Source organism: Lampetra planeri, chromosome 4, assembly GCF_965212315.1.
Source record: "Lampetra planeri chromosome 4, kcLamPlan1.2.h2, whole genome shotgun sequence".
In the NCBI taxonomy this organism is placed as follows: domain Eukaryota; kingdom Metazoa; phylum Chordata; class Hyperoartia; order Petromyzontiformes; family Petromyzontidae; genus Lampetra; species Lampetra planeri.
Window position 1 is genome coordinate 18,572,767 of NC_136110.1, and position 23,548 is coordinate 18,596,314.

Sequence of the window (23,548 nt, forward strand, 5' to 3'; positions counted from 1 at the left end):
TAAATTTAATCTGGACAAATTGACCGAGGCACGGGATGCTGCAATGCAAAACTCTGACCTCCGTCAGAAGGCAAATGAGCGCCTCAGATTGAGTCGAGCGCACATGCTGCAGTGGAAGCCGGGGGACAAGGCATGGTTGCACTGCCCCCAGGTGCCACTGGCAACCTCCTCTAAACTTGTGCGGCCGTGGCGGGGCCCTGTGGAAGTGGTGGAGGTGTTACGTCCGCAGTGCGTGCGCATCAAGTGGGGGAAGCGGCGATGGTTCGTGCACCCCTCCAGATTAAAACCCTTCGCTGCGGTACACGACCCCACTTCACACGCGCGTGGCCAAACATGGGGGGGGTCGGCCGACTTGCTGGGTCCGTCTCTGTCGCTCTCACCTGATGCCTTGCCGGCTGTGCCACCTTCAGGAGCATCAGGAGTGACGGGCTCACGCCCGATCACCCCTCCTGCGGATACCGAGGGTCACGTGGAGTCAGAGGAATGCTCACCTCAAGACGGACAGTCGCCACCTGATGGTCCGCCACGCGGGGTTACCCCGTGTGAGGGGCCCGCTGCAAGGACGCGCGCTAAAATGCGCAAACTGTTGTGAGGCCGGAAAATGTGTACATAGCTGTTGTGTTTATTGGCTGTTGTGTGGATGGTGTGTTTCCCGCTCCTCGGATGTACATATGTTGGGTTCACCGTTTGTTGTGTGTGCGGGGTGGGTTCCCTGCTGGTTGTATATAAGCTGTTTTTTTACGGAATTCGTATTTATTCGGGGGGGTGCGACGGGTTGTTTCTCATCTTGTTGTTGTGTCTTGTTCTGGTTCCTGTTATGGTTCAAAAATAGTGAGGCACACGTCAGGGGGTGAAGGCACCTTTATTGTCAAATTTTGTATGTTGGCAGCCGGGACGGCTGCATGCTATGTGGGGGGGAGTGATGTAGGGCTGTTACAGAGAGCCCGTTATGCATGGCAGCCTATGGTAAACAAACACAGTAGGCGGGGCTACATGTGTGCACAAGCAGGTGCCCTCTGCGACGTCCGCACCAGACACCCTGGGGGGTCGATTCGGTCGTTATGATCCCCCGGGGCCCCACCCCTCAGGGAGGGGTTGGGTATAAAAGGGGATTGTATCGAAGGGCTCGGGAGTGATGTTTAGCTAAAGAAGAGGAGGCGGAAGACGTCTGAGATAGAGCCCTGGACTCCCCCTGGTACGCCGTCCTTATCAGGACCGCGCAGGCTCGAGCCAGTGGCGTGGTACCAGAGCCAGAGCCAGTGCTGGTCTGGACTCTGGGTACCGGGCCCGACTGACCAGTGTCGGGCCAAGATAGCCTCCCCTAGCCCATTAGTGGAGGACTCAGAGGCAGGCTAGGGTTAGCTAGAGAGGTGTGTCCTCAGATAGACGGGTGAGGGGGCCGATACCCCCTCAAATGTGTATGTCACAACGTTGGTGTTAAATAAACAAGTGTGCCTCCAACTCCGGTGTGAACGAGTCGTGAGCGTTACTACACATTGTAAAAAATGTTCGATATATTTTCAATATATCCTAAAGTATCTGATTCATATTCAGGGACCACAAATTATAACCTTCGATTAATGTTGTTTATGGACTGTATACAGTTGAATTGTTCATGCTGTATTAATCCCGATATAACACATTCCCAGACAAAATAAACAGTTTGCAAGAACGTTGTTTTATGTAATGGGACCTTAGAAATTGGCCCTCCCAAGACTGTGGGTCACCTGTGTGTGGGAGCTGGCGGTCAATATCACCGCTGACGGGAGAGACCATTCACGCTGGGCGACAGAGGGGTGCTGGTGGTGTCACACTTGGGACAAACCACGTGTTCGAGGGGGTGGGCGTTTCGCATTTCCTGGTTTCACTTTTGACTTGCACGGTAAGTTGGCGCTCCTGCTCGCACGTCGTAGTTTTGTTCCCTTTTGACTCTTTCTCTCGTATTTAATTCGTGTTTCTACTGCATTCGCGTTTTGTCAAACGTACAGACGGTAAAACGAAACGACAATGCAAGGGAGCAGTGTCGCATTAAGTTAGTGAGAGGCCTGCAGCATGTGTTGTAAAGGGGCCCTAAATATTTAAATATTAAAACACAAATTTGTACTCTTAGGTTTTTTCGGTAAAGTCACGTAGGCAAAAATAAAAATAAATAATAGAAATAAAAATAAAATAATAAATTATTTTATAAGAATAAATAATAGAACTAATAATAGAAATAAAAGAAAAGAAAATATTTCAATTTTATTTATTTATTTTAAAGCTTTGGTGACTGCAGGGATTCATATTGGTTCTTTCGGTAGTCACGTAGAAGGGAAATAATAAAATTAAATAAATAAACTTTGTTTTATTTAATAAAAGAAAACAAAATTAATTTTTATTATTAAGGGAAATAATAAAATAAACTAATTGTTTACTTTATTAAAGTAATTTCTATTATTTTATTATTTCCCTTCTACGTGACTTTACCGAAAGAACCAAGAATATGAATCCCTGCAGTAACGAAAGGTTTAAATAAATAAAAAGTGCAAATTCGTTGTTACTGCAGCACACCGGTGTGTTGGAGAGTTAATGAGGGTGAAGGGATTCATAATTGGTTTTGTCTCCCCAGTGGCGATGTTCACACACCACTTACTCGTTTAAGGCTGAGTCGACCTAGGGGAGGCCCAGGACCGGTTCAAATAATCGTCACTGGTGGTGGCCGTGAGCGGGAATCGAACTCGGGTTGCCGGGTTCGTAGCGCGGCGCGCTAAGCACTGCGCATGCGCGGGTTACGTGACAGATGTGACGTCACAGCTCACTTGCTGTGCAAAAAATCAATGCATTGAGCTCCCCCCCCCAAAAAGGTGTATTTTCATAATTTTTGCATGGTGTACAGTCTGGAAAGTACCCACATTGCAAATTTCCAGTTTGTTGCATGTCGGGAAGTACGCTAAACATTTTGAACAGACACGCATTCACAAATTTGCCTTTTATATATGGAGATAACAGTAATGAGAAAAGCACGGCTCACTCCAGCCCACACCAGGAGATCCGCTGTCGCCGTCCTAATCGCGGGAATAAAACGGCTCTGTTCCTTTCCCCATACCGCGCACTCGTGTACACGTACCGCCAAATAGGTTCAAATGTAAGTTGTTTACAGGTCGTGTAAAGATGTGTTCGTAAACCCCTCCTCCACCCGACGCAGCCAACTATGAAATACGTCACGTGACTCAAACGTTTCAAATGTACGCTCGCACTACCGGTGCTGAATTGGTAGCGACGTTTCGTTACAGATTACATCCAGCATCATCAGGTTAACAGCTTGGATCTGGTGTGAAAGCACTTCCTGATCCGGGTCCTTTGCTATGACGTCATCGGCACAGTCATACACGTGATCTATTATTAGTAGTCATGCACGTGTTCTAACAATTGGATAGAATTGTAAGGACAACCTCCCCGTAGAGGTGCATTCATATAACATCTTTCCCTGTGTTGTCTTCTCTGTGTATGTATCTCCACTTGTTGTAATTTTGCTTCGTTTTCGTTCAACGTGGTTGGTGTCTCCGTTTTCGTTTGTTTCCCATGTGCATTCTCCGTTTTCGTGTTCCCATGTGTTTCCCCCGATTTGTTGACTGCATTGGTATATGCATGTCCATGCACGGTTACCCTTCCCTTCCCCCACCCTTCCCCCACCTGTACAGCCTAAATAAGTCCTTGTACGTTATCCCTCCGTGCGTCTTTCTGCGTGTGCCTCTCCATGTGTGTATGTCTCTTCATGTGGTGTTTCTCGTTGTGTCCCTCTGTACTGCCCAAAACACCTTTCCCTGTGTGTCTTCTCTGTGTATGTAGCTCTGGTACCTTGTACCTCGTGTCTGTTCACGAGTCCTTATCCTCTGTTTACGTTGGTGTGTTCAACCTAGAAGATGAACACAAGATTTAGCAGTCTTTTGAAATACGTGGTCAACCAGGTTTAGTGTCTAACTGTGATGTTGGCCGACTGGGTTGCATCGCATTATGTTTCTAAGGTTTGCTGAGTTCGCGTCTCCCATCTTCTTGCTGTATTTGCCTCTGTGAAGTTTGCCGTTCTCTGTGTGCTCTGTGTGTGATGTCCCTCTGTGTGTTCCCTCGCTTGTGTGGTTTACGCCATTTTCACCTGAGGATGAGCGCTTGTGTTGCATTCGAAACGTCGTGATTTATTTTAATTTAATTTAATTTCTACATATGTGACTTTACCGAAAGAACCAATGAGTATAGTAATTCCTGCAGTCACGAAAGCTTCATTCCTAGTATAATTAGTTGGTTGCTTGATTGGTGCTGCCCTCTCTTTCTCTCTCCCCCCTCTTTCTCTCTCCCCGCCCCCGAGTCTCCTTGACAACCGTCCACTTCATCCACATCGTAGGCATACAGAACAAAATAAAAATAAACATTACATTAATTACAAAAATCAACACGCTGATAATCATGAAGAAGACGATTTCCTCAAAGAAAACAAATAGGTTTGCTTATTTTCGATTTTATTTCCCCCCCTCAATTCTATCCCAATTTTGCTCTCGCTGTCATGCCACGAGATCAATAATCCATTCGGGTCTCAGAGCAACAACACGTTTCATGACAGAGATCGGCCTGTGCAAGTCGACATCACAGGGTTACCTCTGAGATGCCTTCACGTGTTCTCTGATACACATGTAATGCGAGCGTAAATGGAGTTGTTGCTGGGCTCGGGTCCAATCACACGGCCGGGGGTATTGGTGGGCGGAGCCTGGTCTGCGGGGCGTGTGGGAGGGGCCACCGTTCGCCTCGGCTCCGATGGGGGGCGAGGTGAATGGGGGCGGAGCCAGCGGGAGAGAGAGAGATAGTATGGGAAGGTCGGATCTGAGGATCCGTAAGAGGAGGAGTCAGGGTCACGTGGGGGGAATGTATATAAGTGGGAGCCCGGAAGAGATTGGGGCAGTTGGGGAATCTAAGAGGCTGAGCCACGTTGGGTGGTGAGAGGGATTTATGCAATCGGCCACGTGGCCGAAGGACCTCTGCACGCCGTCGTCCAGCGGCGTGCGGAGTCCGGGAATAGGGGAGTTAACGGGGGAGTGTGCGGGCAAGAGAGAGAGAGAGGGAGAGAGCGTACGCGGGGCGCACGCGAGACAGGACTGGTCCGGGAGAGGGAGAGAGAGCGTACGCGGGGCGCACGTGAGACAGGACTGGTCCGGGAGAGAGGGAGCGTGCGCGGGGCGCGCGCGAGAAAGCACTGGTCCGAGGAAGAGGCCAGTGGGGGTGCGGAGAAGAACCTAAATAAAAGACGAACGGAGACCAACATCGCCTGATAGAGTCGTTTATTACACACACGTGAAGGGGGCAGCACTTTCCCACTCGTCACATTCACAGCTTCTACCTCCTGCTGGAAGAGAGCCATGTTGACAGCTGTGCGTTGGTGTGTGTGATCTGCAGGTACCTCCAAGAATCCTCGGCAATGGCCCAGTCCCCAAAGCTCTCGTCTGCGCAACAGCAGAAGCTGCTCCGAGCCCTGAACATCGCGAACAAGTCCCTACGCATCCTTTACAAGGGCAGCACAGACGGCTTCAACACAACGGCGTTCCACACGAAATGCAACAACCAAGGCCCTACCATCACCGTTGCGTACAACGCCCAGGGGTACATTTTTGGGGGCTACGTTTCACAGACCCTAACGTCTCGGGGAAGCTACATTGCAGACAACGACTCGTTCGTGTTTCGCTTGGAGGGACCAGGAAACCCATCCCCCTCTGTGATTAAAACTGCCAATACATCAAACTCCTTCTATGATGCTTCAAACTACGGTCCTACTTTTGGAAGTGGGCACGACCTCATGTTTCTCCCCAACAACGGTTCCAATGGCTGCAGTTTCACGGGCAATCTGGGCCAGACGTACAGTGCAACAAACGCCAACATCTTCGGAAACGACTTGACTTTGCACGAGCTGGAGGTGTACACCCTTGACGGTACTGAGTAATTTCACAGTTGCACAAATGGCCCGGCATTTGTAAAATAACGCAGCACCTACACATGTGCACCATTTGATTTCACACACGTTTGAAATGACATCGGGATGCAGTTGTTCAACATGTCTCGCAGCCAGTGGTGTAGCGTGGTGGGCATTGAGCCCTGGTGCAAGGAATGAAATGAGGCCACCTGTCCAGTTTCCAAGATGGAGGCCTTCATCTAACGGTGATCCATTATGGCTGATAATGAAGCTTTTAATGTCGTGTCATGGTTTCCTCTTGTCATAGAGAAAGTGCTGGCCGAAAAGCCGTGGAGAAATGTTTCATGGACTGAAGAGTAAGTGAACACTGCCTTGTCACGCAGCAACCTACCGGCTGGTATCTCGGGGAATGGCCCTAATGCATGACAGCCCCGTGAGAGACACCAGCAATAGCTGTGAAGCAGGAACCTCCCTTGCCGTTGGCAAAGATACAGCACTTGCGTGTCGACAAGTGACCACAGCAATCAGAGCGGCCAGAACATCATCTGTGATACATCACAGGTTCACGTTCTGCAACCAATTCGCTGAACTGAATCGCCCAATAACGCCGTGGGCTCCATTACATTGAGGAGGCTGGTAGATGCCTTGGAGGGAGATTTATAGCCCATCCCTTTGATAACGCAGGGCTAACAATGTGTAAAAAAAATTCTTTTTTACCAAAGTTAAAAAATATTTTGGTACAAAACTTTATTAAATATATGCAGCCACCGGTTTTTAGTGCACGCTCGCACACTCACACAGTGGGCGGCTGCACCGTTTCTGTGGCGCGTAGCCCCCTTCTGCTGTAGCCCTGTCTCGCTCTCTTTCTCCATCCTTGTCTCTCTTCTACTCAGTTTTTTTATGCTTCTCGCTGGAATGAATTATTATTCTTCCTCTTGCTTTCTCTCTCTGTTTTTGTTATATATTTCTCCGTCCTAGCGTCGGCTGAGTGGGCGGTCGATTTCCGGGACGCTTGACCGTCGAGATTGCGCGAGTCGACGTCGTTGGAAACGATCTTGACCAATGTCGCGCGGCTCTCCTGCCGATCGGACGTGGTGGCTGCTCTGTGCCCCTCTGCGATTATCCCGTCGCTTTGCGAGCACTGTCCTGTTTTGTACGCACGCACGTATGCTGAACTGCTTTGTCCGTCGCACGTAGCCAACCGGGCTGATCGAAGGTTCGCTGGTTTGTTTCCACCGGATGTCAGGAAGCGAGAGCAGCTCATGCGGGACGTGTGCGGCCACACCACACGGGACACGCGTGTGAAGGCCCCACGCGTTCTGCTGCTGGGCCAGGTTGGCGCGGGAAAGTCGAGCTTCTTCAACTCCCTCGATGCCGTCTTCGCGGGCCACGTGACCACGCGCGCAGCAGCGGGCAGCAGCGGATCCAGCCTCACCTCCCGGGTAACCCTCGCGGTCACGGAGCGAAGGATTCGAGGCCGGGAAGCCGCGGGACCAAGGACGAGTCGTGGCCAGGAGCCTTTTAGGACGAGGCCAGCATCAAGACCGGATCCTCGATGTGGCTGTAGTGAGAAAAGCTCGTGTTGCAGTACGAGAAACTGTCAAACACTGTGAAACAAAAACTGATTGCTACCTAATTATCATTCTCACGATTCAATTCTGCGTAATCATGTGTTTTCAAGAACATTGAACAATCAGTGATTATTTAGATATTTTTATTATGCAAGTCATTATGAGAAACAAACACGTGACCAGTTTGAAACACCCAAATCCGTGATGTCCTCGGACCAAGGCCAAGGATGAGAGCTGAGAAAGTGTCCCCTTAGCCGGCCTCTGCTTCCGAAGCTCGATTTTTACTGATATTGGAAATGCCGGCCCAATTCTCAAATCTAAATCAAATGTACATACAGGCATACCTCTCACAGTGCTCAGAATGCAGTCTTGGTAAACTGAGCGCTGGACGAAACAGTGCTACGGGAGGTCATTATAACACAATTCCAATGTAGATGCATTACCGACAGTGTTATTCTTTTTATCTATGAACGATATATGAGGCTTCATTGGGGTATCGGTAATACGTCTTAATAACGATACTGTACACATGATAAATGTATTAAAGCACTTTATAAATTAAAATAACTTTTCATGACATAAAATAATAGGTTAAGTTATATACTCACCAGCGCTCTGCGGGAAGCTTTACGAACCAAGGGGATTACTCGATCCATTGATCACTTGACAATCAATCGATTGAGTATCGGCTTTTTTTGATCACTTTCTTTTGTAGAGCACCCTGGGCTTCACTGCTTGAAGAGCGCGATATGAGAAAATTATCCTGCACTGTCGTGTTCATCACGGGTTAGACGAGCGGTTCACAAAAGCGACAACTGTTTTTGTGTTTAGTTTGTTGTCCTTCTGTTGTATTCTAGCCTTCTTCCATCATTGAGATATAATGAATGAAAACACACCAAGAAGCAGCAGGCTGCAAAACACCAGGTGTTGTTGAGTAATGAACTGAAGGAGGGCTAGGATGGCAGAATTTGCAACCTTGCTTCAAGGAAAGATAAGGCCTGATGAACGGGCACCTGTCACCCGTGCAAGGGCAGAGACAGTAGGAGAGTCAGCCAGACAGTTAAGGCAAAAAGCCCAACCATCTATGACCTCAGCACATGGGCGAATAATGGGGCAGTGTCGACTCAAGGCAATGGAAGGAAGCAGAGGCGCCTTTGTCTGGATCACGGCCACAGAAGGCCGGGGGTCATCACTGATTGTGTGTTAGGGATTTCGAGCTAATTGGAACACGTGCACACAGGGAGGAGAAATACGCCTTGTTCTCCTGCAGCTGAGGGAGCCAAGATAAACCAGCTCAAGGTTGTGTACACAGGGGAGGGAGCTGATTTAAACAACCTGCGCGTCTGAACGTGAGGGGGCCTTGTCCTGAAATTAATGACACTCCCAGAGCAGAAGGTTGGATGACCACAGTGAGACGAGAATAAGGGTGTTGTGTCTCTCTCAAGGCTGCAGGCTCAGCTGAACAGCGAGGCTGCGGGGGTCACCAGAAGTTCGTGTTCGCCTAGTTAAGTCAAAAAGCTCAATTATTCTGTATTGCTATTAAAGTCACGTTAAAGTCGGAATTTAACAACAGGGTAGGCTAAAGTTATTGATACAACTCGACCCGAAGCATAACGGGATGAATCACCACCAGGTCGAATATAAAATACATAATAAAAGAGCGATGTTAAACCCAGGGTCGGAGAGAAAGGGAGATCCCGGCCGTCTTTGTATCCCCGCAGCGCGGGATAGGAGTGTGTATATGCTCGGGGAAACACCTCCACTTGAGTCAAGCACCACGATGGGAAATGACAGACCTTAGGTTACATACAGAATCATAACTGTGAAATGGTAAGGGACAAATGTTAAAACTTTTAATCATTTCTTTGTGCGTCAGCGAGGGTCGGAGGGAGTGTGCCCCTCCCTCCAGGTGGTGCAACACGGACAAAGGTGCCTATGAGACGATTTGTAACGTCTGTGTTTTGGTTCATGAAGAAGGCCAAACAAGAGATAATATCGCACCCAGACAGAGAGACGACCTCGAGGCAATTTGTAACACCTGATTGTTTGCTCGTGGATTTTATGGAGGGAATATGACAACGGAATATACCGTGGGTGATGCACACAAGGACACACGGACGTACGGACACACACATGGACACACCTACACACGGACAGATCCTGACACAGTAAATCAAAAGAAACCCCGCCTTGTGGGCAGGGTCTAAAGGGATTTTTCGGCATAAAAGAAAGGACCCTGAGCATTGGAAATCAGTTCGACCAGGAGGGTCAACTCATCAGCCGAGTTCGACCAGTGGGTCGGCTCAGGAGCTCGACCGGGAGGGTCGGCTCAGGAGCTCGACCGAGCGGGTCGGCTCAGGAGCGAGCTGCGACCAGCGGGTCGGCTCGACTCATCTTCAGCTCGACCGGGAGGGTCGACTCAGGAGCGAGCTGCGACCAGCGGGTCGGCTCGACTCTTCAGCTCGTCTGGGACTCAGCCGAGTTCGATCGGCTCTCGGGGCTCGACTCAAGCGGCTCCCCATCTCCTCTGCAGGCGGGCAAGACCCGCTTGACAGCTCAACTCGGCCTGCGTGGGTCAACCTCTGCCGCGTCGGAGGTCTCTGCTGCAGCTGACAATCGCGGTTTGGCGACGAGGCGACGACCCAACACTGCACGCTGCGAGCGAGCTGTGGGCGCCACCTACCGACCGAGCATCCAAACCCATTCACCACGGTGACAGGAGAGCGACTGATACGTATGACGCGCACCGCCCCCTCACCACACGACCACCAGGCGTCTGTTTGACATAATGAACCGACTCCGAACACTGACTATTCAAAGACAACTCTTACCACTCAAAAACACTCGAGACCGAGTGATGGCCATCCGTCGTTTATAAGAGTATTCGTAATTTTTATCTTTAATATTTAGTGGGCTGTACTCTTAATCGCATAAATTCCCAACAGATCCATCAATACGAATTGATTCTTGGCACCTCCTTCCGCCAAGCCACGCTCACGTGGGGAGTGGTGGCCCACCAGATCCTTATCAGGTGATCTGGTCCCCAATTAGTAAACTTGATAAGATAACGATCTTCGGAAAAGGAGCACCGTCGCAGGCACTTACTCCGAGCCATTCTGTTGTCAGATAACCTGCCGATGTATCTGTTGAGATTGGTGCCTTTAAGAATAATAACTGTTTTTGATTGTGTTTTTTTATCGCCGTATAATCTTTCAAGTATCTTTCATTCATTAACGTTAAGGGTTTTCTTAGCATAGTATTTGCATGTTTTAACGACTCTCTCTCACTAACAACCATCGCGTTATGCGGGATACATGTGTCGTTGTCAAAGTGAAATCAGACAATCATTGATGATACTGTATTGATGCCGTGTTGACGTTCCGGGATTGAGAGTTCGCATACTATATCATAGTTGAGGTTGAATTAGTAATAAATTGATTAATACAGAAGTGGTTGTGTGATTCCTTCCTGAAATCTATGCATAAGATCTGCTTCTGCGTTGAGATCTGAACTTGGTGACCTTAATAAAAACACTAATACATACTCAGTAAATGTAAAAGGGATAACGGGGTGAACCGGGGACCTAAAAAAAAAATAAGCGAGAAGGAGACGAACCTAGACAACGATGCCGAGTTAATCTAAGTTAATCTTGCATACTTACACCACACCTGCATAACTGCATACGATTAATTGCCTTATTCCGATCGATAACCCACCCTCGTCACCGAGGCGGGGTCTGGTTATCATAACGACTTGCATTATCATAATTACACCCACTCGCATAATTACTACAATTACCTCTCGAATTGGCATAATTAAATGTGCATAATTACATAAATTAAAATATTTCCGGATAATTACACATTTGGCCAAATTTCAATTTATTATTATTTTCACTGAATATTCATAACCCACACATACAACATAATAATTTCACCCACGCACGCATACAACACATCAAAATTTTGATACCCAACATATACAACATACTGGGGGCTCGTCCGGGATTTCTCGCAGACAGTTTATGCATGAATTCAGGAACGAATCACTGTTGTGTTAATCAAAGTGTTGTGAACTAACGTTGCCTTGTGATTGTAAACGGGAAAACAAAACAAAACGCGCTCTGAAGGGAAATACCAGAGTAGCAGAGTATAACAAAGACAGCTGGGCTGAGATTATTTGCTCGAGTTGAACTGACGCATCCTGTGATACAATTGTTTATAAGTACTCTGAAAAGGAATGTCAAAGTAACTCCTGCCACTTGAGATGATAGGATTAAGAATAATTTTTGAATGGGTGACGGGGTACGGGGAACTCGTATTAAAACGTACCGACCAATCTGTTACAAAGCAGTACAGTCAGAGAGACATATGGGAAGGGAGCTGTATCGATAACACGAACACACCTCGGGGGAAACTAATTGACTGGATAAAATGTAACAAAGGCGAACACGATGCAAAAGCTGCAGAGAAGGCAGGACAGGACTCATTCCTCCTCACACAGGCATACAGACAGGGATGGTGGAATAAAGGAAAATTCGGAAAGGAAACAAGAGAGAAATCGTCTCTAATAAACGAGGAAAAATGTCCTCACACCATCGTAAGGGAGGAGAAATCAGGGCTCGCGACACCAGCGAAACTCACAGACGTGGATCCACAGAATAAAGATGGAAGTAACATTAAATCACACTCATTCGAGAGAAGGGATGGAGAGATACATATGCAAACAAAAACATGTGAGATTGACAACTTCACAGATAGAGGGAAGCAAAATGTTAAAGTAAAGTCGACAGGACGTGCTCCGCTAAGGGCAGAGGCAAAAACTGAAGGGAAATGGCAACACGAGCGACACGGCACTGGGCGCGCACACAGAAAATGCACACCGCTTAATCACGCCCCACACAGAACAGATAAAAGTGACAGATTGCCTGATGATAACTTGTTTGATGATGACGCTGACGGCGATCAATTTTCGGAATACTTATTCAACAGTAAAACCCTTAAATTGATGGACAAGGCTCTAGTCAGAATTCCCGATTTTGACCCCCACAATAAGACTATGGATATCCACACACATATCGCGACAGTGGAAGAGGAGGCAATGATTAGAGGGCTGAGGAGACGGGATGAAAAAGCGAGTTTGTTGAAACGAAGCTTAAATAAAGATTCTATCCCATGGGTAAAGTCACTACCACACAAGGTTAGAAATGATTTTAAACAACTGAGCCTGGCAGTGATTCGGAAGTTTGGAGAATATTCGACACTCACTGAGGGGTTTTATGCTGTAAAATCGATGACCCAGGGCGTGGACCAAGATCCACGTGACTACCTCGTGCAATTTAAAAGAGCGTATTACGCAGGCGATGTGAATCAATACCACGAAGGAGATAAAATGTTCAAAATTATGTTTTTTGAATCCTTGAGCCCAGAGATTACAGAAAGGGTGAGAATGGTTTTGAATCCAGAAACCGCATCTTTACGCCGCATAGAGAGCAAGGCGTACATGGCATGGTTATACAGAGCTAAGAATCATAATTCGGATCCAGAACACAGGGAGAGGGATAAAGAACCCAGCCTCTCAGAGAGGAATAAAAATCACCGAGCAGTCCCACAATGCAGGACGGAGCAAACACGCACGCACACATGGCAAAATAACCCAGAGAGAGGTTGGCACGAGAATGTGAGCGGCACAAAGCCGAACATTCAGAGGAATCGCAGGAGGGGGAGGTTCAGAACAGAACCATACCAACACCCCATGCCACGACACACACGAGGCCAAAGTTGCACACTAAGATGGCGAGATAACCATCTAGCGGGAAGGTGTTACACAGACCGCGGAGGTATGGATGCGAACATGCAGGAGAATCGTAGGATGGGAGGTCAAACACAATCGATCCAATTCCGACCAATTCCTCCACCGGCTATACCAGGAGGGAATAGAGGAATAACACAGAATGCGGTCCAAAGACATGATAAACAACCCGCAGTGAGCGCGAGCGAGCGGCCAACACGCGCCCCACCCGCCGAGGTATTAAACCCTGAGCTCAATGGGAAATACAGGCAGGCTACAAGTGACAGGGCGGGCAAAAACGTGGACAGTACTCCCGTAAATGACGCGCGGATCGAATACAAGGACAGGGTTGCATTGAAGCGTGATCAGACAGTACAAAAACCGACAGCAGGGACACGCCCTGAGGAGCGCAGGCATGAGCCTTTGAATGGAAAATATCCAAGGGAAACCAAAATTTATGTGGATCGGAGTGCTAAAATGGAGACGAATGTCCATGACGTATCGGGAATGGTGTTGGAATCCAACACACTCGTAAAAACAAAGAGGGCAACATTACGAGGGACAGAATTAAATCGACACACTGACTCGGCAAATGTGCATGTAATCGCAGAGAGAGCGAATGCCAGTGATGACGGAGTACAGAAGTTGGTTGTGTGCGCGAATTCTGATTATGTGCAGCACAATTTTACACCACACACTCCCACGACGCGAGAGAGTGAGAGGGGAAATTACAAAACGAACCGGAAAACCGTGATCGAATGATCAAAGTGATAAGTGGTAAACCAGACACTCGGAACTTGGTAAAAAGATTGCAAGGATGTAACAGGAGGGAATTAACGCAAAAATGCGTTCGAAACCGCTACCTAGCGTTTCCCAGGATTTAACAAAAACAAAAAAAAATTAATATCCGTCGGAGTTATGAGGGATGAGAACCATGTAACTGGTGATATCGATGTTAAAGTTTTGTTGTATTTTTTTTGCTTATTTCAAATGTAACCTTGTTAAGATTGTGATACATATGCGCGCGCTTTGGAAGGAATGCGTTATGGATTAGTACCGATGTTTAACGTTGTGTTTTATTTCTTTTGCTTATTTCAAATGTAACCATGTTACGATTGTGATACATATGCGCGCGTCGTAAGAAATAACCGCCGAGAGTGAGGGCGGCTTATAGATTCATAACACAAAAAAGGGGCATTTACGTGGTTTGAAAATTCGCCAGTGGCCAAATCGACCCCTGATAATTATTCAAATGGGCGGATTGTTGTGTCTATTTTTTTTAATTAAGAACAATTCAAAAAAAATATAATAATTTTTTTATCTATATATATACCTTTTTAATTAATTAATGAAAACAACTCACTTCTCCTCACAAGAACACCAGGAATCCATGAAACATGGAGGGCGGTTAAAATGTTGAGAGTTCGGTCATAAAGAGGTCATGGACATCCAAATGGACAAAAGATGTATGGACTAGCCTCCCGAGACATCTGGAGATACAGATAAGGGCAGAATAAATAACGGTTGAAACTTCGCGTTTTCTTAACGTTTTCCTTACCGAAAAGTAGAAACTTAACAAAGATAATTAACCAACAAACAATAATTTTTATTATTATATGTTTCCTACCTACACGACCTTCCAAAAAAAAATAAAAATAAATACTAAAGAGTACGAATTCCAGAAAGCTTAAGTGCATAGTACACTTAACCTTAGGACATAAAAAAATTAACTCAGAATAAACACCAATCTCTGGGGAACTAAACTAATGGGCATATCACACTACAATAATGTGTAACATGTTTTCCGGGAAATGGCAGCCCTCCTGCTCACGCTCCTGCTAACGTACCTTGCCAAGCTAGCAGGGATAGAGCCAAGGCCTGATGATGCCACCCAAGAATAACCGTAGAAACTATCTTTTTAACGATATCTCCTATAACACGTAGTCAATAGAATAATTTCTCCCTCCCTTATCGTTTTACCTTCCTTTAGAATATTTTTTTTTTCTCTCTCTCTTGTCACATATAACCATGTTAAGTTGTGACACGTACGCGCGCGTTGTAAGGAAATAGCAGCAAAACTTGAGGACAATCGATGGTTCATGATGGAAGAAGGGTATACATTTTTTTAAAAATAACCCGTGGCCATTTGACCACTGGTCATTTTTAAAAGGGCGGAATGTTGTATTCTAGCCTTCTTCCATCATTGAGATATAATGAATGAAAACACACCAAGAAGCAGCAGGCTGCAAAACACCAGGTGTTGTTGAGTAATGAACTGAAGGAGGGCTAGGATGGCAGAATTTGCAACCTTGCTTCAAGGAAAGATAAGGCCTGATGAACGGGCACCTGTCACCCGTGCAAGGGCAGAGACAGTAGGAGAGTCAGCCAGACAGTTAAGGCAAAAAGCCCAACCATCTATGACCTCAGCACATGGGCGAATAATGGGGCAGTGTCGACTCAAGGCAATGGAAGGAAGCAGAGGCGCCTTTGTCTGGATCACGGCCACAGAAGGCCGGGGGTCATCACTGATTGTGTGTTAGGGATTTCGAGCTAATTGGAACACGTGCACACAGGGAGGAGAAATACGCCTTGTTCTCCTGCAGCTGAGGGAGCCAAGATAAACCAGCTCAAGGTTGTGTACACAGGGGAGGGAGCTGATTTAAACAACCTGCGCGTCTGAACGTGAGGGGGCCTTGTCCTGAAATTAATGACACTCCCAGAGCAGAAGGTTGGATGACCACAGTGAGACGAGAATAAGGGTGTTGTGTCTCTCTCAAGGCTGCAGGCTCAGCTGAACAGCGAGGCTGCGGGGGTCACCAGAAGTTCGTGTTCGCCTAGTTAAGTCAAAAAGCTCAATTATTCTGTATTGCTATTAAAGTCACGTTAAAGTCGGAATTTAACAACAGGGTAGGCTAAAGTTATTGATACAACTCGACCTGAAGCATAACGGGATGAATCACCACCAGGTCGAATATAAAATACATAATAAAAGAGCGATGTTAAACCCAGGGTCGGAGAGAAAGGGAGATCCCGGCCGTCTTTGTATCCCCGCAGCGCGGGATAGGAGTGTGTATATGCTCGGGGAAACACCTCCACTTGAGTCAAGCACCACGATGGGAAATGACAGACCTTAGGTTACATACAGAATCATAACTGTGAAATGGTAAGGGACAAATGTTAAAACTTTTAATCATTTCTTTGTGCGTCAGCGAGGGTCGGAGGGAGTGTGCCCCTCCCTCCAGGTGGTGCAACACGGACAAAGGTGCCTATGAGACGATTTGTAACGTCTGTGTTTTGGTTCATGAAGAAGGCCAAACAAGAGATAATATCGCACCCAGACAGAGAGACGACCTCGAGGCAATTTGTAACACCTGATTGTTTGCTCGTGGATTTTATGGAGGGAATATGACAACGGAATATACCGTGGGTGATGCACACAAGGACACACGGACGTACGGACACACACATGGACACACCTACACACGGACAGATCCTGACACAGTAGATCAAAAGAAACCCCGCCTTGTGGGCAGGGTCTAAAGGGATTTTTCGGCATAAAAGAAAGGACCCTGAGCATTGGAAATCAGTTCGACCAGGAGGGTCAACTCATCAGCCGAGTTCGACCAGTGGGTCGGCTCAGGAGCTCGACCGGGAGGGTCGGCTCAGGAGCTCGACCGAGCGGGTCGGCTCAGGAGCGAGCTGCGACCAGCGGGTCGGCTCGACTCATCTTCAGCTCGACCGGGAGGGTCGACTCAGGAGCGAGCTGCGACCAGCGGGTCGGCTCGACTCTTCAGCTCGTCTGGGACTCAGCCGAGTTCGATCGGCTCTCGGGGCTCGACTCAAGCGGCTCCCCATCTCCTCTGCAGGCGGGCAAGACCCGCTTGACAGCTCAACTCGGCCTGCGTGGGTCAACCTCTGCCGCGTCGGAGGTCTCTGCTGCAGCTGACAATCGCGGTTTGGCGACGAGGCGACGACCCAACACTGCACGCTGCGAGCGAGCTGTGGGCGCCACCTACCGACCGAGCATCCAAACCCATTCACCACGGTGACAGGAGAGCGACTGATACGTATGACGCGCACCGCCCCCTCACCACACGACCACCAGGCGTCTGTTTGACATAAAGAACCGACTCCGAACACTGACTATTCAAAGACAACTCTTACCACTCAAAAACACTCGAGACCGAGTGATGGCCATCCGTCGTTTATAAGAGTATTCGTAATTTTTATCTTTAATATTTAGTGGGCTGTACTCTTAATCGCATAAATTCCCAACAGATCCATCAATACGAATTGATTCTTGGCACCTCCTTCCGCCAAGCCACGCTCACGCGGGGAGTGGTGGCCCACCAGATCCTTATCAGGTGATCTGGTCCCCAATTAGTAAACTTGATAAGATAACGATCTTCGGAAAAGGAGCACCGTCGCAGGCCCTTACTCCGAGCCATTCTGTTGTCAGATAACCTGCCGATGTATCTGTTGAGATTGGTGCCTTTAAGAATAATAACTGTTTTTGATTGTGTTTTTTTATCGCCGTATAATCTTTCAAGTATCTTTCATTCATTAACGTTAAGGTTTTTCTTAGCATAGTATTTGCATGTTTTAACGACTCTCTCTCACTAACAACCATCGCGTTATGCGGGATACATGTGTCGTTGTCAAAGTGAAATCAGACAATCATTGATGATACTGTATTGATGCCGTGTTGACGTTCCGGGATTGAGAGTTCGCATACTATATCATAGTTGAGGTTGAATTAGTAATAAATTGATTAATACAGAAGTGGTTGTGTGATTCCTTCCTGAAATCTATGCATAAGATCTGCTTCTGCGTTGAGATCTGAACTTGGTGACCTTAATAAAAACACTAATACATACTCAGTAAATGTAAAAGGGATAACGGGGTGAACCGGGGACCTAAAAAAAAAATAAGCGAGAAGGAGACGAACCTAGACAACGATGCCGAGTTAATCTAAGTTAATCTTGCATACTTACACCACACCTGCATAACTGCATACGATTAATTGCCTTATTCCGATCGATAACCCACCCTCGTCACCGAGGCGGGGTCTGGTTATCATAACGACTTGCATTATCATAATTACACCCACTCGCATAATTACTACAATTACCTCTCGAATTGGCATAATTAAATGTGCATAATTACATAAATTAAAATATTTCCGGATAATTACACATTTGGACAAATTTCAATTGATTATTATTATTTTCACTGAATATTCATAACCCACACATACAACATAATAATTTCACCCACGCACGCATACAACACATCAAAATTTTGATACCCAACATATACAACACTTCCCCCGCACATCCGATTTGCATGGTTGGCTACGTACGGCGCGAAAGAAGTTCAGCATACATACATATATTATGGCCATGTCATATGATTAAACTAGCACTTGGGTTTACGTTTGGGCAGTCGCTCATAAAGAATCCAGCAATAATCCCGGGTTCCAGATATTTGTTTTGCTATGTGCACGTATTTGTTTATTTGTACATATCAAGTGCACGTGTGCTGTGTGTGTGTGTTCAGTTCCGCACATATCAGCTGTTTGCCGGGAGAGGAGGCAAGGCACTGCCTGTGCAGCTATGCGACACCATGGGGATGGAGGAGGGCCCGGGCACCGGCATAGACCCGGAGGACGTGGTCAGCGTGCTGCACGGACACGTGCCCGACCGCTACCAGGTGACCAAGCCTCAGCTTGTTACTCACAACAGCCTCATTGAGGAATGCACATCACCAGATGGCCAGTTGGCTCGGAGGTTCAGACCGCCGAGCTGGCTTCGCAGACATCCTGGTGTGACATGGAGCATGCTCATGCATATTCAGATAGGTGTGGTGTGACACGTAATGCACATTAATGCAAGGTGTGGTCATGCATTTTATAGACATAGCATATAAGGTGTCACTTCCTGCATGGACTGAGAGCAATGGCGTCACTTAAGCTTTGGCGTGTGCACTAAGCACTGGACTGAGAACTCGGTGAAGTCTGTAAAGTTACCAGACGGACTCAATGTGTGTTTTACGTTACACAAGGCATAATGTTACACCTGGGTTACAATATAGGTAAGTCGCCTGTGATTACACCGGGTTCTCAAGTGTAGTGAGTTGATAATCTCAACCCGGTGACTCCACAGAGGTCACTTGTAAGGGATCTTGGAGGTAGCTCTGCGATATTCGCTTCTATGGCCGCTCTCAAACATCAAGGGTTGCATCTGCTTTTTGAGGGATGTGTTGTCGGACCAAAGGCGTACATCACCACCATATCTGATAATAGATATGCAAGTCAAATAATAATTACTTTTGGTACTTGATACACATGCAGAAATGCTGTCCCAGTGTCTCAAAGTTTTGCGTAAATCGGGATTTTGTCCCCGATTTAACATTTTATGGCATCTTGCTTGATTGACAATCGTACAAAGGGCGGAGCTACCTGACTAGTGGGCAGGACCAATGCAGAGCCAGGAGACCACTCCCTGTGTGGGTGGTGCTGGTGACAGAGTGGACATGGCTATACAAAAGTAGGTGGGGCTGATGGAGAGAGGGGCTGCCAGTTTTAACACAACGCGTTCCAGTTGAGCCTCCCAGAAGAGGAAGTGGTGTATTGTCCGCGTTCGTGACGGTGTCTCCGAATGCTGCGTGTGTTCGTAGTTCAACCCCGTGGCATCAATCGACTGTAGCTACCCGGGCTACGTACAGGAGCCCGAGCTGGCGCAGCGCGTGCACTGCCTGGTGTTCGTAATGGACGCGGGCAAGGTGGCCGTCATGTCAGAGCGCATGCAGGCCAAGCTGCAGCTCATTCGCAGCAAGGCCAACAAGATGGGTGAGGCGGCCGAGCACTCACACCACGATTTGTCCACCATGCATTGCTGGCCGGGCGTGAGAGGCCGGTGGGGCCCCACCAGAGAAATAAAGGAAAATGGAATTGCTAAACAAACTTGCATCCACACTGTAGAGTTTAAAATGGAATTTTATTTTACATTTTACACAAGAAAATTTACAAACAGGTGCTCGCTAACAGCACTCACCCCAAGTGTTTAAGACAATACTGGGAATCTGTGTGTATTGAGTGGTGGTGCAGTGGTTCAGTACTATGCTTTGAATATGTCCACCTGAATTCAGTGCTGGCGAGGGCTGACAGTGGTGAATAGTATCCGAACTTGTCCTCCAACAATGCAGGTTAAATGGGGGATCTGTCTCCTGTGTATTTGTGTGTTCATGGTTTATGATTTTTCCCTGGCCAGGTATCCCGCAACTCATCCTGTTGACCAAAGTGGACCAGGCATGTCCTCTGGTCGAAGAGGACATTCAGAACATCTATCGTAGCCAATATATCAAGGAGAAGGTAACGTCAGTTTCATTCACGACCTTTATACAGCAGTTCTCATAAATGAGGCATTGTTACATCTGCATGGTAGTTGAGGTCATCATCATTCTGATAGCTGGGCTCTGGTGGTTATGCACACCTGTAATCGAGACCTGTGGAGCCAAGGATTGGTGGATTACACAAATTTACTGGGTCGTGTTTTCTCGTCAACCTGAGCCTCAAAGCAAGTAGCTGGTGCGATGTGTAAACATCGCCACTAGGGAGACAAAGGCAGTCAGGCGTGGTGCTGGCCACCAACCCTATCGTGTGCCGTGCTAGCCTTCATAGGCGCTGCTCACTAACACCACTTGCCCCAACAGTCTGTTAAGGCTATGTGGAGGATCTTTGGCTTTGTGTGCACACGTGTGCACGGTTACTCGTGTGCCTGACCCCCGCCGGCAGGTGGTGGAGGTGGCGTCGCACCTGGGCATGCCCGTGTCCTCCGTGCTGCCCATCAAGAACTACGCCGTGCAGCTGGAGCCCGACACCAGCAGCGACATTCTGCTGCTCATGGCTCTGCTGCAGATGCTGTGCTACGTGGACGACTTCCTCATGGAGCTCGCGGAAGCCTGAAAGTGGCTTGGAGAGCCACTCCCATACATGGCCTAAATTTAGAGGCCAGGGCAAGATCGGTTAGTGTTGCCAACTCCTCAAAGCGGAAAGTTGCCAAACGAAACTCAAACTGTCACCAGATGTCGCTAAATTAAACCTCTAAAGTTTAAAAAATATTACTAGATAATTTACCAAGTCTGGAACAAAGTAAATTGATATAGAATCCTATATACCCGGGATGTCACTAAATATAAAGATGTCACTTTGATTATATTTTTCACGAGGGAAACGTAAAAATTCACTAAACATAGCAACAAAACTGCTGAGCTGGCAAACCGAGACCGGTCCTCATCCCCAAAATCTGCATGACCTCATCCCCCTCTATACCTGATCCTCTCTGCTTTAGGTCCCCTTAATTACGTGTTATTTGTGGTCTAGGGAATTAAGCGGGAATCACGTTGCTTTGTTGGGTAGCAAGTACAGGGCAAGACAATGTCTGAATTAAGTTCGTTCGTTTTGAGACCTGTTTGGGATAAGAGACACGGAACTGCTTCGTCCCTGCTGGCATAGTGCAGTTTGTGTAGCTGTCAAACCACTGACTTGTTCCATAAATAAGCTGGGTTTTTTTATCATAACGAAATAATTACCTTCTAAATGACAACCCATGTTTTGTCAGGATGACTTTTCATATTTTACTGTGGTTGCCCAATATTTGGAACTGTCCATGAAATTAATTTCATATCTTTCAACGACTATTTACAGATAATTAAATAGCACCATTTAGCATTAAGTGACTCTAAAGTTACAACCTTCGGTAATCGATTCTTGACACGAGACGAGTCTTCAGGAAGCACGGAACGTGACAGTGGAAGTGGACATTTACAATTATCCCATAAAACCCTGAAAGAGGAGCAGGCCCCAGCACAGCTGGTATGGTCATCCCAACCCATAACCTCCAACAGATGCCACTGCCATCACAGGAAACCTGAAAACAAATGTTCATGAAACAGATACGAGCAAAATATGATACAGGTACTCCAATGCATAAAATAATGTGTCTTAAGTTGACGAATGCTTGTCCCTTTGTAACAATACATTGCAAAAATTGTTTGCAAATTTGAAGCACCCAATGTTACAATTGCAGTTTATCTTTGAGGACATGCGTTTGCCAAAATGCTCTCCAGGTGATTGTAAATGCTTTGGTCCTTAATAAATGGATACAATCATATAATCAGGCGTTGGATATACAGTATTATTTATTAGTGTTTATTTATTGGTGACTAGCTTTACTACCCGGTTTTACCCGGGACTTGGATTCTTGTCTTAAATTAATACACGGCCTACGCGGAGGGTTGGGGGGTCGTGACGTCAGCAGGCACACTGCGTAACGCTGTCGCATGCGGGTGATATCACAGATGTGACGTCACTGCTCACTTGCGTGCAAAATATATCCATTATTGCGCCCCCCGCCTCCCAAAATACAAAAATCTATTTTTATACCTTTTGCATTGTGTACAGTCTGGAAGCTACCCACAGGCCCAATTAAAAGTTTGTTGCATGTTGGGAAGTATGCTAAATATTTCGAACACATTCACACATTTCCTTTTTTTAAATTCCTTTATAAATGATTTTTTTGTGTTGAAGGATAGCACGATTGGCTACGTACGGTCAACATACGCTGGACTAAAACAAATTAAGTAAAACGAAGTGCCCATAGACTATAATGGAGATTCCTTTTCCAAAAGTCTATAGGCATTAATTTTTCTGTCATTCGTTGCCGTCCGTCCCGTCTCTATTGTTTATACGCCCCATTGACACATATAAACAGAGTGCTTTGCTTGGCCTCACGTAGCTGAACTTTCATTACGTTAATGATGAAAAATGCTGGTTCTGAACACTTTGGAACAGTAGGTAATTCACTTAAAAGGCATTATTCATGTTGTTGCAGGAGATTTCAGATTGTATTTCGGCAGGAAAGGACCCCCCCCATAGTGAGTTGGGCTATCTGAGCGTCCGTGAACGGACGAGACGGAGCAGTGACATGAGCTCCTGTTCAGGCGACTCGTTACATCAGGAGGTCGCGAGCGACGGCTCAGGGAGGCCCTCATCCAGCAGTGGACAGACCGTGGCTGGCGATGACGAGCGCGACTCGGGCCTACCCCGGCCTCTGCTAGGTTTCCCTACGCGGGTGAGGCGTGCGCACGCGGGCAGGGCCACCAGGCAAGAAAAGGGGGCCCACTAGGCCTCAATGTTTAAAAAGAAACGCACTCATTTCTGATCGAGCAGATGGGTTGAGGGAGGGGGGCATGC

General features: G+C 47.2%; 1 protein-coding gene across 2 annotated transcripts; it reads left to right on the forward strand.

The window, feature by feature from the left end:
• The first annotated feature begins 1,808 nt into the window (after window positions 1-1,808).
• LOC144717768 (interferon-induced protein 44-like) lies at window positions 1,809-22,469 on the forward strand. 2 transcript variants are annotated; one of them, XM_078593400.1, is made up of 8 exons: window positions 1,809-1,882; window positions 5,422-5,951; window positions 6,240-6,288; window positions 7,179-7,374; window positions 18,853-19,005; window positions 19,972-20,143; window positions 20,565-20,665; window positions 21,089-22,469. In XM_078593400.1, the coding sequence occupies exons 2-8, from the start codon at window positions 5,444-5,446 to the stop codon at window positions 21,257-21,259; spliced, it is 1,350 nt and encodes a 449-aa protein (XP_078449526.1). In that variant the 5' UTR covers window positions 1,809-1,882; window positions 5,422-5,443; the 3' UTR covers window positions 21,260-22,469. The 2 variants fall into 2 exon arrangements, with proteins under 2 accessions (XP_078449526.1, XP_078449525.1); XM_078593399.1 differs by lacking the exon at window positions 1,809-1,882 and adding an exon at window positions 4,393-4,475.
• Window positions 22,470-23,548: the final 1,079 nt, after the last annotated feature.